The following is a 16,721-nucleotide window of genomic DNA, read 5'->3' as shown; positions in this document are numbered from 1 at the left end:
CACTCATGCCTTCCTCAGTCTCTTCCAGGGAACACCAAAAAAGGCGGAACACCTCCTACCAATTCATTTTATGAAGTTAGCATAATCTTAACACTAAAACTTGATATGGGCAGTATGAGAAAAGTCCACAACATGCACCAGATGGAAGTAACTTTGACAAAGTATTGACAAACCAAATCCTGCATTATATAAAAATGTTACATTAGGATTGATTTGAGCTCAGCTAAGGAATGTAAAATTGGTTTAAATTACAAATACATTAATGCCATTATATCTTAAGAGACTGAAGGAAAAAGACTTCCTTCAATTTTGGTATTGATTACCTCAATCAGGGTAGAAAAAGCATTCATAAAATTTATCAGTCATGGGGGAAAAAAGGACATTTAGCAAACTATGAATAGGAGAGAAGATTAGCTGTGAAAAATCTATAGTAAATATCAAACTAAGTGAAATACTAGAAGTATTTCTTTAAAGTCAGAAAGGTGACAAGAATATTTATTATCACAGGTTTTATTCAATATTGTAGTAGAAAAGAAAAAAATGAGATATAAAGATTAGAAAGGAAGAAGCAAAGAAGCAAAACCCATTATTCAGAGATACTGTAATTTTTCACATTAAAAACCTCCCCCAAATTGATATATCTAAAATTAATTGCATCTTAGTATACAATAACTATCTCAAGAAAATGTAATTTAAGACTATAAATTCTACAGAAATAAAATAACATTAGATGTGTTTGATCTCTATGAAGAAAATTATTAATCTTTATTGCAAGCCACTTAAGATCACCAAAAGAAACTAAGAGATGCTGTATTCCTGGACAGAAAGGCTCAGAAAAACAAAGATAATGCTTTTTAAATTGGTTTATAAATTTGATATAATTCTACTAAAAAAAAGAGAGATCTTATGATTTGAGGTTTTGGTGTCTAACTAAGAAATCTTCCCCTAACCAAAGGTTTTCTCCTATTTTTAAAAAAAATTTTCTAAAAATTTTACAGTTTTAGCTTTTACATGGAGCAAGTTGATTATAAAATCTACATAAAAGAGCAAAGGGTTAAGAATTGGCAAGACAGTATTAAAAAGAACAGGATGGGAAACAAGCTACTAGATATGAAGACTTATTTTAAAGCTATGGTAACTAATTGTGTGGTTTGGGTCCAGAGTTAGAACAGTGGGATGGAATAGGGATCCTGGAAACAGACCTACAAACCCTCTGTATGGAAACTTGGGTAGGATAGACATGGCATTCAGATAAGTGGGAAAGGATGGCCTTCCATTAAAGAATTACTGGCACAATTACCAGATGACAAAAATAAAATTACATCTTTATCTCCCACAATATACAGAAAAAATCATTTCCAGGTAGATTAAATGTAAAAATGTGAAGAAAACATTTTAAAACCATTAGGAGAGACATATATAAATATAACTTTATGACTTTGGGGTAGGTAAGAACTTCTTAAACAAAACATAAAAAGCACAAACTATAAGTTAGAAGATTGATGAATTTGACTACCTTAACAATTTTGGTTACCAAAAAAAGTGAAAAGATAAGTTTTAAACTGAAAAAAAAATTTGCAATACATACAGTATTAGGATTCAGCACATAAAATAAATTCTATAAATCCATAACATAAGACAAACATACAATAGAAAAAGAGCAAAAGTGTGTCCCTCACTACACATTGCCATTGGTGTCAGGGAATGACCCACTTAAAGTTATACTCTCTTGTGGGCAGTCAGCAGCCAATGACTGCTTGATGTGAGAATACAAAAGCCCAATTGCCTTCCTACAATTTGCTATAACTCTGAATAGCCATCTCAGCTCAAGGAGAGATTAAACAATTCAGGAAGGTGTCAGTTGCAGCCTCATTTGTAGGTCACCTTCTCCTGTTGCCCATTCCTGCATCAAGTGTGAGGCATTCTGTTTTGCAATTTGTAGAATCACTGCATGTTAGCCACTATGTTAATGTGTAACTATGAACGATACTGCTGCGTTTTTCATCTTCACTTTTGAAGAATAGATGATTTGCTGGATACAGAATTCTCAGTTAATTCTTTTTCTCTGGAGCACTTGAATATGTGATTCCAATATCTTTTTCTTAGTTCCATCATTTACGATGATATGTCAGCTGTTCACTGTATTACTGTTCCCCTGTGTGCAAAGTATCATTTTGCTTTGCCACTTTCCAGATTTTCTCTTTGTCTTTCAGCAAGATGACTCTGATGTGTCTAGGTATGGCTCTCTTCATAGTTATCTTTGGCATTTGTTAAGCTTCTTGAGTCTGTAAGTTAATGTTTTTCACTAAATTTGAGAAGATTTCCACTATTTTTTTCAAATATTTTTTTTTCTACTCTTTTTACTCTCACCTCTCATTCTGGAACTTCAGTTACATACATGGAACATTTCATATTGTCCTACAGATCTCTGAGGTGTTTTCACTTTCTTTAGTCTTTTTTTTTTTTTTCCTCTGTTCTCTGGGTTGGGAAATTACTGCTGATCGATCTTCAAGTTCACTGCTTCCTTCCTCTGCCAGTGTCAACTTGCCATTGAGCTCATACTGTGAATTTTTAATTTATAGTATCTTTCAACTCTAGAATTTCTATTTGGTTCTTTTTTATGTTTTCCTTTCTCTGGTATCATTCCTTATTTGTTCACTCATTTTTTAACATACTTATCTTTAATTATTGGAACATCTTTCTTTAGCTCTTTTAATGTATTTGTATCTGTTGTTAAGTCTTTGCTAAATCCAGTCTGTGTCCTCTCACAATCAATTTCTACTAACTTTTTTTTTCCTGAATACAGATCACAATTTCCTGTTTCTTTTCATGGTTAATAACTTCTGGTTGAAATTGGACATTGTAGATAATATGTTGTAGCCACTCCAGATTCTGTTCTTCTAAGGATCTTTGATCTTTTTAAATTAGTACATAATATACTACTTAGATTCAAAATGTGAACTCTGTCTCCCCTGTGGTATGCAGCTGCTTATGTTTATATACATGACAACAAGATTATAGAAAATTCAGTGCAATCAGGCAAAGATTCCATCAAACTGACTGACTAGTATCATGTTATTAAACATCCTCTGAAATGTTCACTGTGGTGAGAAGTTTGTATGGTATAAAGAGAACTTTGAGGAGATTCTTAGGTTATTTAAGAAAGGCAACTTTTAAAGAGACAGAAATAACTTTATTAATTTTTAAATGTATCACTATCTTTTTGAAAACCAAATTGTCATTTAGGTGATTATTTTTCAGCTTTAAGATTTATTATAGTTCAATATTGGAAGAAACTATAACATTTGTGACTTGTGTGCTGTAAGTGTCAGAGTTGGTGGAACATATACTTTTCTAAATAAAATATCTCCATTTTCAGGGAGGATTAAGTACCAGGAATGAAATGTGTCTCTCATACCTTCTTTATTACCCAAGAATCAATCTTACTCGGTGTGCAAGTATCCCAGACATTATGGAACAACTTCAGTTCATTGGTGTTAAGGAGATCTACAGGCCAGTCACGTAAGTAGTAAATGGATTTCGTGGCAGGGGTAAGGATGGGCTTTATTTTCATACTAGATTCATCACCATGTTATGAGATTCCTTTATGTGCTGTTCTATTTGACTATTTTCAGTTGGGGAGTCCAAGTGAGCTTCTTGCGTGCTATGTCCAGGGTCTTCAAGGCTACTCTTAGATTTAGCATTTTTCTAGGAAGACCTAAAGGATTCATCATATAGTTGTACGCATGGCTAATATCTATTACAGTGAAAGAATATAAAGAAAAATGAACAAAAGGAAAAGCCTTATGAGGGAAAGTCCACAGGAAACCAGGTGCAAGCTTCCAAGGCAAGCTTCCAAGAGATCTCTCCCAGTGGAGTCACACAGAAAGTGCTTAACTCCACCAGCATCAAATTATGACAACGTATATGAAGTGTTGTCAACTGGAGAAGCTCATTAGAGACTCAGTGCTCAGAGTTTTTATTGGGGTCTGGTCACATAGATGCCCTCTGTTTAGCAAATACCAAAATTCCAGACTCTCAGAAGGAAAGCAAGTGTTCAACATAAACAGCATCATTTGTACAGACAGTGTAGGTACAGTAAATTACTCTTATCATTTAGAGAAAGTTTTATGTCAGTATAGGAAATTGTTTGCTATTTAAGCTCCCTGATATCAGCCAAAGGTCAATCTTCCAAGTGGGTGTTCTTAAGGATGGCAGTCTCAGGTATGCTGTGTTAACTTTTTCTGCACAGTTGCATATCATAGAAATGACTTAGGATAAAATAATAAACAAGAGAACTATTACTCCTATTCCCTTGAGGTTGTATTCTAGAGTGGGGAAGAGGTAATAAGCAAATAAGGTAATATAAAATTTCATGTATTAAAAGATGTCATGGAAATAATTGAGATGGTGAAGGAAGTATGTAGTTGTTCTCAGGGTGGGGAGAGTTTCTCTCAGGACATGACCTAGTCCATTCGGACTGCTATTACTGCCATAGACAGGGTAACTTATAAACAGCAGAAATTTCTCTCTCACTATTCTGGAGCCTGAGAAGTCCAAGGTCAAGTTTCTGGCAGATTCAGCATCTGGTGAGGACCCACTTGCTCACAGACAGCCATCTTTTCACAGTGACCTTACATGGCAGAGGGTCAAGGGAGCTTTCTCAAGCTGCTTCTATAATGGCACTAGTCCCATTTGTGAGGACAGAGCCTCCCAAAGGCCCCACCTCTTAATAACATCACTGTAGGCATTAAGATTTCAACATGTGAATTTGGTGGGGGGGGGGGCACAAATATTCATTCCATAGCAAGAGGTGATGTTTGAGCAGAGACCTAAGTGATGAGGAGCCAGCCACGGAAAGATATGCAAGTATACTCTGCAGAGAGAAAAGCCAGTACAGTGGATGGCGGGTATGCGGCTAGCATGTTCAAAGAATAGCAGGAAGGTGAGTTTGGCTGAAGCAGAGTGAAATATGGCAGAGAATAAGTGAGGAGGTCTAAGAGCAAGATGGGACCAGATTGTGTAGAACTTCATAGGCAACATAAGGACTTTGGGTTTTAAGTGCAAAGTGAAGCTATTATAGGGTATATGGTATTAAAAATGTCAATTTAGCTACTGTGTTAAGAAAGGATTCTAAGAGGGCAAGATTGGAAAGAGTAATATCAACCAGGAGACTTGTGATTGTCCAGTTGAGAGGTGAGGGTGCCTTGGACCAGGATGGTGCCAGTACAGTTGATGAGAAATGGTTCTATTGAAGGTAGCATTCACTGACCTTGTTGATTGACTGCCTCTCTGGGAAATGTGAGGGAAAGAGAAGAGTATAGGAAAAGTAATGATATGTGAATGGTGCAGGTAAACATGTTTGAAGAATAAATTGAGAATTGTTATTAACTAATTATTAATTATTATTATCAATATATTAAGGTTGATGTAGAAAAAAAAAGGATTTTATCTATTCTTACTAATACCACAAAGAAGAATGAGGGTGGCTGGTGGAAATTTTGAAGTGTAGATTTTATTTTAATGTAAGGAAGAATTTTCTAATGATTAGGATTTTTCAAAATGAAAAGGACTGATGTAATCAGGCAAAAGATACACACAGATTTTTGAGGGAGTGTATTTAAGGAGAGGCTAAGTAAATAAAGAGGATGTGGTAAAATGCGGATCTGAAGGAGAATATAATTATGGTCTACCTTTTGTTCCAAAATTTTATAGGGATTATCAATTAGGAACTAAGAACACTCTTCTTTTTAAATTAAACCTATTATTCATAGATATGTTCTACTGAGTTCCTATCCAGACAGCCCAATGACCACCAGATCAGAAGTCTGTATCTACTAAAATACAAATAACAAAATTCTGGTGTAAATTATGTTGTAGTTTATAAAGTATTTTTACATACATGATTTCGTTTGATTTATTTTCACACAATTCCTATAGGTAGAGCAGTATTTGCAACCCCAGTTTTATAGAGAAGGAAATGGAAACTAAGAGATTAAGAATCTGTTCAATCTCACAGAGTACACGATAAATGGGGGAGCTGGGGTTTGTATTGTGGTTGCTGAGATATGTCTTTTTCTTCACAATCAATAACTACATCACGAACAAATAAATAAAATATCAATTAAAATCAAATCAGTACATGAAATGTCATTCTAAAAATACTAGAATGTAGTCTTGTTTTTAAAACATCGAGATTATATTGTTTCTTACTAAGACTTATGTAGCTTTCTTTTTCCTTTTAGAATATTTTAAACGTATTGACTAAAAACTTTTCCTATTCAAGAGAATGTTGGAGAGAATTTTGAATGAACATTCAAAGCTGTGTATTTACAATATGAATGAAATGAGTCCTGTGGTCCAGTTAGTTTCTTTTCTGTTCAACTTGGGTTAAGCCTCTGAAAATGCTCAGCTCCTATCTCACAACAAGCTCTGTCAGTGTTCACACATTTGGTCTCTTCCAGGAAATATTGAATTTGGGGTTTTCATCACTCAGAAAGATAAGGAGAATCGTTTTATAGAACAAGGCCAGTTTTGAGATGTCATTGCCTACATAAAACACTTAACTACATGGTTAAATATATTTATTCTTAAAAAATACAAGTGAAAAAGAGCCTCTGTTATAAAATACATGTTTGGACTTTAAATCAGACTTTCAAGTCTAGTTCATCATTACACTGACGTGAATATTATTAAAGGCCAAACCAACAAGGTACTGGTGAAAAGATCAGAAAGAGAGAAATGGTTTGGGTGCTTTTTTTCTGTTTTGCTTATCAGAATATTGCTAATTTGGTTTTAGGATGCAATACTAAATAGGAGTATCATATAACATATAACGTAGAATCTCCTATTTTTGCTTTTAATATGATGACTATTTAGTTGTCCTGTTTTATTTTAAACATTCTGTAGCAATTCTAGGATTAGAGGATGCATTGGTGGAAAAATAGAGACAAGTACATCCTGTCTCAGGATTTGTCTGTTGTGGGGGATGCAGTTTTTCTCTGCCTCCTACAGTTCTGGCAAGGCTTAAGGAAAAACAAAAAATTCCCAAAGATCAGATAACAGAATAGACAATGAGTTTGGATAAATTTGTATTCTCTGCTGCACCGTACATCACCACTGTCTATGTTAGGTTTATGTGATGGAAAGTTCCTGCCTTACTTGTTCTGTTTCTTAAAAAAAAAATCAAGAGAAGTGTTTCTATTTTTCTTTGCAGGAAAAAAAATCACTTTATGTTGATGAAGTGTGAAAGTCACATAGGCATATTATAAAGAGTTCAGGTGATGCAGAAAAAGGTTTTTAAAAAAGAGGACAAAAGTAATCACCCCAAATCTGTTAGAAGTAAGCAACACTACCATTAATTGAATGTCATTACAGACATCTTTCTCTGTAGGTATTGATATAAAAATGAATAAAGTAGTGTTAGAAAGATTATAATTTATGCACTGCTTTAAACAAAAACATTAAATTTAATTTTTTTTCATTTATCCGAAGAAAAAGAAACTAAATCAAAATTGAATAATTGTTGAACAAATAAACATTGCTATTGTTTTTAACTACAAGAGATAATATTGTATAAAGGGGCTCTCAAATGTTGAGAAAATAGATCATAAAAGATATTAACACATTTTTTAAGCAATATGTTCCAAGTTTAGATCATAAAGATGAAGACATTCACACCTTCACATTTTCTCCCAATCTCCCTTTTTGTACCTGCAAATATTTATTATTTATATTAGGATTTTTGTATAGTCAAGATTTTTAATTTTCACATTTAATTCTGAAACATAATTTCCGTGATATTTAATGCAGCTTTTATAGATCCAATGTTAATCCTTAATCTTTATATGATTTCTGCATTTCTGAGCTCTTTAATTTGATTCCTTAGGATTTTGTCCTCAGTTGCTTAATCAAGAAGGGCTTCCACATGCTTTATCTGAGTTCTTTTATGTTTGAAAATTTCGGCATTTATATTTGGGCAGCATTTGACTGGATATAATATTTTGGGGTCATAGAGGTTTTTTCCCTCTTCAGAGATGTCTTTGGATGAACGGGCTCATTCTTCCTCTACCTGTAGAATTCATAAATTAAATTGAACATATTTCAGTGTTGAATGTATGAATCAGATTTTCCTGAAATACAAAGTGTTCTTTTACTACATATATTCATTCCTTTTTTTCATTTCAAGGAAAGTTTCTTATCTTATATCTACAAACTTTTTTCTCATCTACTTGGGATTTTTCTCTAGCATTTTCCCATTATGTTTCAGAAGTGCTCTTCTACTTCTCGCTTTTTTTTTTCTTTTTTTCTTTTTTTAACTTATTTGGTGCTAAATTTGTTTTGCCTTACATTTATTTCCTTTGGTCTGCTGTCTCTCTTTTCATCTCATTCTGTTGTTTTATCCTCTTTTATTTGAGCTCTTGTTTAATTGAATTCATGTTCTTATTAAATAAACTTCTGGCATGAAACACTTGTGGGAATTCTCTCCAGTAAAACTGGTTTATGTCTTCTCCTGGAATTGATTTTTTTCTGTCTCTTTACATGAAATATGATATAATTCCCTTTCACCCTAAGTTTGCATGGTTGTTTGTCATTTCTTGCTTATGCTGATCCAGTTCTGCTTAAAACTTCTCTTTTGCTTTGGTAAAATCCAGGTGAATTTTTTACTACCTTCTAAGCAAATCTGAGAGTAGCTTTCTTTCTCTCCACACCACAGTTTGAGGTTTGGGTGATGTATTTTATGTACTTACTGTTCTATATTTTGAGAGTAAAGAGCTGCGTGTGTAAGGGTGGCACTAGATATCACAATGTGAGGGTTATTCCTCGCTTAGATTTTATTAAAAATCTATTAGGGGATGTTTTCTAACTGGTTGGGGCTGAATGCCTTTCCATAGAGGAATGTCCCAGGCCTTATATCATGCTGTCAAATCTGTTGCAGCTCTCAAGCTTTTGCTTCTGTCAGGGAGATACAACTTTACTGGGTGCTTCGCAACATTCATTTGCCCAGGGAGTGTTGAGAGGATTAGGAGTTGTGCCTCATTGAGTCAGATTTCCTGGTTTCTGTCTTTAACAGTTTGATTGGTAAATTACATGTTGTGTCTTTTTTGTTGGCTCGTTGATACGTTTTTATATGTATGTATGTATGTATGTATGTATGTATGTATGTCAAATTGCTTGAGGTAGAATTTACATACAATAAAATGCCCCATGTTAAATATGCTGTTAGAAAGTTTTCACAGATGTGTACCCCTATTTAACCACATCACACATGAGCTATAGAGCGTTTTTGTCACCACCAAAACATCTCTCACAGCTCTGGAGACACCCACCTCCACACAAAGCCCCAGGAAACTGTGAATCTGCTTTGTCACTATCTATTGGTTTTGATCTTTTCTAGGTTTTATGAAAATAGGATCATATGGTATATATTCTTTTGTGCCTGGCTTCGTTAACTTAGAATGTTTCTGAGATTCGTCTGTACTGATGAGTATATACCGAGATTCTCACACTCACACACACACACACACACACACACACACACGTGTATCAGCAGTCCATTCCTTTGTGTTGCTGAGTAGTACTCCCCAGTGTGCACACACCCGAATTCATTTATCGATTCATCAGTTGAGAGATTTGAATGGTTTCTGGTTTGAGGCTATTGTGAAGAAAGTCGCTGTGGACATGGTTGTGTCCATCCTTGTGTGGACATATGTGTTCAGTTTCGGGGTTAATACCTGGGGTGGAATCCTGGGATTGTACGTCAAAGTTTATGTTTACCACGTAAGATTCTCAAAATGTTCTCCAGAACAGTGTACTTTTTACATTCTCACCAGTAATATATAAGATCTCCTACTGCTTAACAATCTTCCCAATGTTTTTTGTATTTTCCATATTTTAAGTTTTATCTAGCTTAACGTATATGCAGTGGTATCTCGTTATAGTTTTATTTTCCATTTCCCCTGTGATGAATGATATAGAGCCTCTTTTCACAGCTTATTGGTGATTTACGTATGTTGCTTTTTAATTGTTCAAATTCTTGCCCACGTAATTGGGTTACTTTTTTAATTATTGAGTTGTAAGAGTTCATAATTTTAAAGAGTTCTATATACTTTGGATATAAATCCTTTGTCCAGCATATGTTTGCAAATAATTTTTTCCATCTGTTGCTTGATTTTAATTTTTTAACTATTTTTTGAAGTCCGTTTTATCATTTTGGGTTTGTTTTGTGCTTTTGATATCCCATGTAAGAAATCGTTGCCTTCCCAAAGTTGTGAAGATTTTCTCCTGTTTTTTCTTCCTAAAAAGTTTACAGTTTTAGCTTTAGGTTGATGACCTAGTTTGAATAATTTCGTGTGTTGTGTGTGCTGAGGCTCATTGTATTTCATACAGATATCAAGTTGTATAAGAACTGTTTGATGGAAAAAACTACCCTTTTCCTACATAATTACTCTGGGATGTTTGTTGAGAATCATTTCACCACATATTGACAATTTCTGGACTCAGTTCTGTTTCACTGTGGTACATGTTTAGCTTTACTGTAATACCACACTCAATTATTATTATAGTTCATAGTAAATTTTGAAATAGAGTTAGTCCCAAACTTTGTCATTTTTTTCTTTTTCCAAAATTATTTTGGATAGTCTAAGTTCGTTCCATTTTTGTACATTTTTAAATTGACTAGTCAGTTAAATTAAGCTTACAGAGGAAAATTATTCTTCAACGTTAAATCCTTTATTTTTATCAACCACAGTGATATATAAATAATACCCTTCAATTTATATGTATATCTGGGTAGTCATTTGGACACTGCCCAGATGTGCAGGAATATCACTGTTTTAATTTCTAGAACATTCCTAATATTTCTAATAACTAAGTCCCAGTCCCAGTGAGAGAAGAACTTGCTACTTCAATCTTACCTCTTTCTGGTTTAGAGCGTAGTCTTTTAAGGAAAAACTTTCACGATACATATTTGCTTTTTCAGTCTTTCTCCTCATTCTGTCTTTTCCTTCTCTTTTCTCCAGTGGTAATCTGGAAGTGTGGTGTAGGACAGGCTGGAAAGTTTAGAAAATTTGTTGGGGTGACATTACAGGGTAGGAACCTGAACAAATTTAGTAGGAAGGGAAAGGAGACGATAAAAATGAGACAAGATGCCAGGTCAGGGAGATTGTGACACACTCTTCCACTCCTCTTCTCTCCGCCTGTCATGCTGGCTCCAACACAGGATTCATTGGGCTTGCCCTTTTCTACATGCTTTTCCACATATTTACAGTAAGTAAACAAATGTTTATACCTCTTCTGTCATTTTATACTGTGAAATCTCAGATACTAGTTTGCTAATTTGTTCTAGCAGTAAAAATTTTTAAATTTCATCTATGTATATAATACACTATTCACTCTTACCAGCAAGCCTCCAGAAAATTTCGGGGATTTAAGGCCACTTTAGCGCTTTAGCAGAGATTCCAGTGCCACCTTGTGGTGTTTTAGGTGATTACAGGTTGATGTTTCCATTCACCACTTCCAGGCCCCCTCACCCCACCCCCCTCTTTTCCCTGGTTATGAAGTTGATTTTCCTTTTCTCAAAACACATACTTCATCTCTTTGAAAAGTTATTTTATATGTAATGAAACCTAGCTATAGTTTTTAGTGTATTTAAAAGGTGTATTTAAAATGTAAATATAATGGGCGCCTTTCAAGTCAAATTTTTACTTTATACAAGTTTTTACATGTACAAGTTTTATTTTATACTAATTCTGGATTGTATCTCTATAAGTCTTTACAGCGTATTTAAAATTTACAGTGCTATAGATTTTAGGTCATTGCTAGATATGTTTAATGTAGTGTGATGGTGGTTGTTCTTTCTTTATGGTACTTTGTCTCTGTGCAAATTAGTGCATTTAAAACTCAACAAAGAGATATCAACTTTAATTAAAGGAAAAAGAAGGTTAGGAATAAAGAATATAAAGATGCTTGTATTATTCATCGCCTCACTTCTTAGAGTACAGAGGAAATGATTTTGTTTTAAACATTAAAAATTCACCTTCATACATACACTGCCAAATGTAAAATAGATAGCTAGTGGGAAGCTGCTGCGTAACACAGGGAGATCATCTTGACGATGGGTGATGACTTACAGGGCTGGGACAGGGAGGGTGAGAGGGAGTCGAGGGAGGGAGGGGATGTGGGGATATATGTATAAATACAGCTGATTCACTTTCTTTTACAGCAGAAACTGGCACAACAGTGTAAAGCAATTATATTCCAATAAAGAGCTTAAAAAAATTATCTTCATAACTCTAAAATATCGATATAAAGATGTTTAATTTAATTAAAAAGATAATTTTCAATGTGCCTGAGTAGGTTATGTGTGTGAGAGAGAGAGTCAGTAATGGCAGAATAAACTGAAGAAATTGTGAAGATCAAATATTAAAAATGTAATTCCCCGCTGGAGGTTAATTTGTTGCTCATTTCTGAAAAATCATTGGAACTTCCTCTTGGGGTATCAAGGGAGCCAGATACTTATTGGTTACCCATGATAATCTCCTGGAAGGCTCATGGAGTAGTTTATGTAAATTTTTGAGCTGTGTCGACACAATTTTCCTTTTTTCAAGAATCAATAATATAGGGACTTCCTTGGCGGTGCAGTGGTTAAGAATCTGCCTGCCAATGCAGGGGACACAGGTTTGGTTCTTGGGCTGGGAAGATCTCACATGCTGCAGAGCAGCTTAGCCCATGCACCACAGCTACTGAGCCTGCGCTCTAGAGCCCACGAGCCCCAACTACTGAAACCCATGCGCCTAGAGCCTGTGGCTCCTCAACAAGAGAAGTCACCACGTTGAGAAGCCCGCACACCTCAATGAAGAGTAGCCCCCAGCTCGCCCCAACTAGAGAAAGCCCGTGCATTGCAATGAAGACCCAATGCAGCCAATAATACATTAATTAGTTAAAAGAATCAATAATATAAAACTTAAATTTAATGAAAGACATCACCTGAGGAGTATCTCTTGAAGCAGGTCACGTCAGTCTTCTGTAAGCTCATGCTTCTTTCTCGGACATTTAACATATATATCTTTTTAGAGCAGCAAGTAGAAGCAGAGTGTATTGTCTGTAGAGTACTTTTTTCTCCGTGAAATTTTGAAAACACTGGTTCAGTTTCAGAATTTAAAATTTTTTTTGCCATTTAGACAAGCTAAAACAGGGCAGCCAGTAGGGGTCAGGCTTTTCAACAGTATGGAATTGAAATTTCCATCGTTGTTCAGTACCCTTTGACATTCTATACGTTTCTTCATTACACCATGAGCATTATACTCAGAACTGAATGCTTACCAATTATACTGTTAACTAGAGCCAAGACAAATACGTGAGGAACTGTGAGGCTCTGGGGAAGCTTTCTAAGCCAAAACTATTTGTCTAAAAGTAATACCCGCCTGTTACTAAACCTAGGAAATTTATTTTTTTTGAAAGACTCATTTTATATGTATTTCTTCTGGTAACTGCTTAAGGGTTCATCAGTGCTTTTCATTAGGTTGCCTATGTGTGTAAAAATGAACAAGTATGAAGTCTATTTTAGAATGTTGAAAAGTAATGGAAACGCCTAATGCTTTTGCTCTGAATATGACTAATGATGGTTATTTATTTTAAATTCAGGACCTGGCCTTTCATTATCAAAAGCCCCAAGCAGTATAAAAACCTTTCTTTCATGGATGCAATGAATAAGTTTAAATGGACTAAAAAGGAAGGTCTTGCCTTCAATAAGCTTGTCCTTAGCCTTCCAGTGAACGTGAGATGTTCCAAGACAGACAACGCAGAGTGGTCGGTAAGCCCCACTTTGTTTTAATCTTCAGGGAAACCAGATATTACATCTTACCTGAATCCACAACAGATAAAATCAAAGGAACAGACAAATATCCATAAATCCAGTGGTCCGGTTGTCTTGTGATATGTCTGAGAATTTATTTGTTCAGGGATTAAATTACAGAGATTGACCAAAAACTCCTGATTCCACTTCCTTTGAAGAAGGAAATTTATTCTAAAACTAAAGTTGGGGTGAAGAAGGAATAAGATGGAATGAGAGCTTCAAACAATGACAGAGCGTGTTTTGTATCTCTTCTTTCCCAAAGGCATGTCGGGCCCTCTGCTCCACTTCGGAGGGAATCCCTAAGGTTCTGACCCGCTGATGTCGGACAACTTCAGCATCTACCCGCCCCCTCCGCAACCCCACGCTTTTAACCCCTGCAGAAGCACAGGCTGAGCAAGCTTGACTGCAGTCCTGCTCTTAAATCACACACTCAGTGGCCTTTTCTGCTCTTTCATTTTCAGATTCAAGGGATGACGGCATTACCTCCAGATATAGGAAGACCATATAAAGCAGAGCCCTTGGTGTGTGAGGCTTCTTCCACTTCTGTGCACGGAAATGTCTCTCTCGAGCTGCTCCTGTGCTTCTTGGTCCTGGGAGGAACACTAAGCACCATGAGCTTGTGCCCATAATTCTGTTGTGCTCGGCGACCGTGGTTTTCCGTGATGTGAACCTGACATTTAACAGGTTAAAGACAGCTTGGGCGTGAAGGGTGAAGGTGAAGATCTTGGAGACTTTCTTTTCGCATATTCCCTTCCTCCCCTCCCCCTCCTTCGCAGGTTCCCTGAGAGATGTCTGTCGGGTTCACATCTTTTCTTCAGAAATGTCTGATAAAATGTATCGGCCCCCAAATAAAGCAAAACTGGCCTGACTTAATAGAACCTCTTAAAAAATTGGACAAAATCAGTTGGAAGTAAAAGAATTCTTTATCTCCTTCTGTATTTCATTTTATTGAAATACTTGTTATTTTACTTTTTAAAATGGTTGATTTGGTTTCTATATTCCTTTTTTTTTTTAATGTCTCCATCTTAAAGGTGTAAAAGGAAGTACTCTCCATTCCAGTTTCCTTCCTCTTTATCGCTCTTTGGTGTGACTTCCCAGGTGTAACAGTAGTCCTTCTTACCTTTCTACGTTATCGGTCCTGTCCTTTTCTGTGACCCGCAGGCCCCTGACCTCAGTGCTTTCTGACGGTGCCCATCCTACTCTCCTCACTTACTGAGTCTGAGTCCCAAACTACCCTGAACCCATCTCAGAGTACTTTGTTTTCCCCTTCCTTGCTCAGCACTGGCCAGGTGAGTTTTTTCCTTGAGCTCTGTCACTATCTAAAAAGAAAGAGGCAATGGGAAACAGAGAAATGGTACATACCTGATTGTAGGCTGAGGAGAAAATGTATCTGGCTGTAAACTCTGTGCTGTGAGGGGTCTTTTGTAGGGTGCAGGGCAGAGGCCAGAGAGTGTGAACCAGCTGAGGAGGGTGTGAGGTCCCTGTAGTACCTCCTGACCATGTTGGGTGTCACACGTGTTGCATACTGGCTCAATTTGAGTCACAGTTGCTATTGTAGATTTATTTTTATATTAGTTAATAAACTAGCTTTCCATAATAAAATTGTCACCAATTGAAAATCTTGTCACCTTTTTTGGTCCTCTTGGTATAAATCAGCCGAGTCTTGTTTTGTGTCTTTTGCTTATTTCTTAAGCTAAGTCTGTTTGGACCATATTAATAAACTAAAGAAAATTAAATTTTTGTGTGGTATCTTGTATACTCCTTGAGAGAAGCAAGCAGTTCACTATCGCTTGATTTGCCAGTCATATCAATTAAAAATGTTGCATTTTTTCCATTCTATTTTTAAGCCGTTTCTCCCCAGCAAACAATGTCTTCAACACAAACTGTACTGTCTTTTGAAGAAATATTGTGTTTTGGAGTTTTCCCTTCTTGATTCTCAGAATTTGTCCATCTAATGAAATGTTTGTAATGTTTATGAGGAGTATTTTATTGTTAACTTTAATTCTTTTTATTTTGTAAGTGCTATATCAGATTCTATGATTTTCCATCCAGATATATACATAAGAAATATGATCATCTCAAACATTCCCTATTTGAAATTTCATGTTTACTTTTACTTCAGAATTTCTGAATCTGAGATATCAAAGTAAAATAATTTCCTTTGAAAATTATGTAATATTATATCTGTTTTCATTGTTCTTAGTAAGGAAGGTAAACATACTGGCTAGAAAAGGATAAACAGCTTTTGGAAACCCAAATTTTTGGAGCTAGGGGAATCTATTTCTCCAGTCGATGTTGCTAAGAATAAAGCTGACATTCTTCTTGTGGGAATTCTCATGAATATGTATAATTCTGAGGCATTGACTCTTTCTCTGAAATTAGGACAGGTTATCTGCTGAATATTCGGTAGGATCCTGATTATACTCTAAGTTTTTTTTCTCTTACGTTGAGCACACCTTTCTGAACAGTCCAGGCTTTTTATTGCTGCCCTGGATCAAGTCACAGTACCTGTCTCCTAGGCAATCAGGGAGGAGTGCCTGAGACTCCAGGGAGAACAGAGTCTCCATGTACGATGGTCCCTGGTTTGAGCCTCTGTGTGGGGAGGGTCAGAGAGGCATCCATGATAAAACCAAAATTCATCAAGGCCATGTGAGGTTGAAGGTATCTTGGGTGATCATTTTCTCTGGAGTAGTCTCAGGCAGGGAGCCCTAGCAGTGGTCAGAATGATGCAGTCAACAGAGGCAGATGAATTAAGAGCTCTGAATTTTATCCTAATGGCTACCGATGCCAATGATGAGTAGCAAATAGGACATATGGAAGCAGGATGTAATTGCACTGTGCAATTTGCTCAAAACTCTTATTGTTG

At 35.8% G+C, this 16,721-nt stretch overlaps 1 protein-coding gene across 1 annotated transcript in view; it reads left to right on the top strand.

Annotated features, from left to right (window-relative positions):
• MOXD1 (monooxygenase DBH like 1) overlaps positions 1 to 15,807 on the top strand; it is an 81,604-nt gene extending 65,797 nt beyond the window's left edge. The window contains exons 10-12 of the mRNA XM_057737653.1: positions 3,380 to 3,522; positions 13,645 to 13,813; positions 14,317 to 15,807. Of these exons, the coding sequence (XP_057593636.1) occupies positions 3,380 to 3,522; positions 13,645 to 13,813; positions 14,317 to 14,484 (480 nt within the window). The 3' untranslated portion in view covers positions 14,485 to 15,807. The remainder of the gene's footprint in view (positions 1 to 3,379; positions 3,523 to 13,644; positions 13,814 to 14,316) is intronic.
• The last annotated feature ends 914 nt before the right edge of the window (positions 15,808 to 16,721 follow it).

Source organism: Hippopotamus amphibius, chromosome 6 (assembly GCF_030028045.1).
Source record: "Hippopotamus amphibius kiboko isolate mHipAmp2 chromosome 6, mHipAmp2.hap2, whole genome shotgun sequence".
NCBI lineage: Eukaryota > Metazoa > Chordata > Mammalia > Artiodactyla > Hippopotamidae > Hippopotamus > Hippopotamus amphibius.
This window is presented reverse-complemented; position numbering and strand designations above follow the sequence as displayed.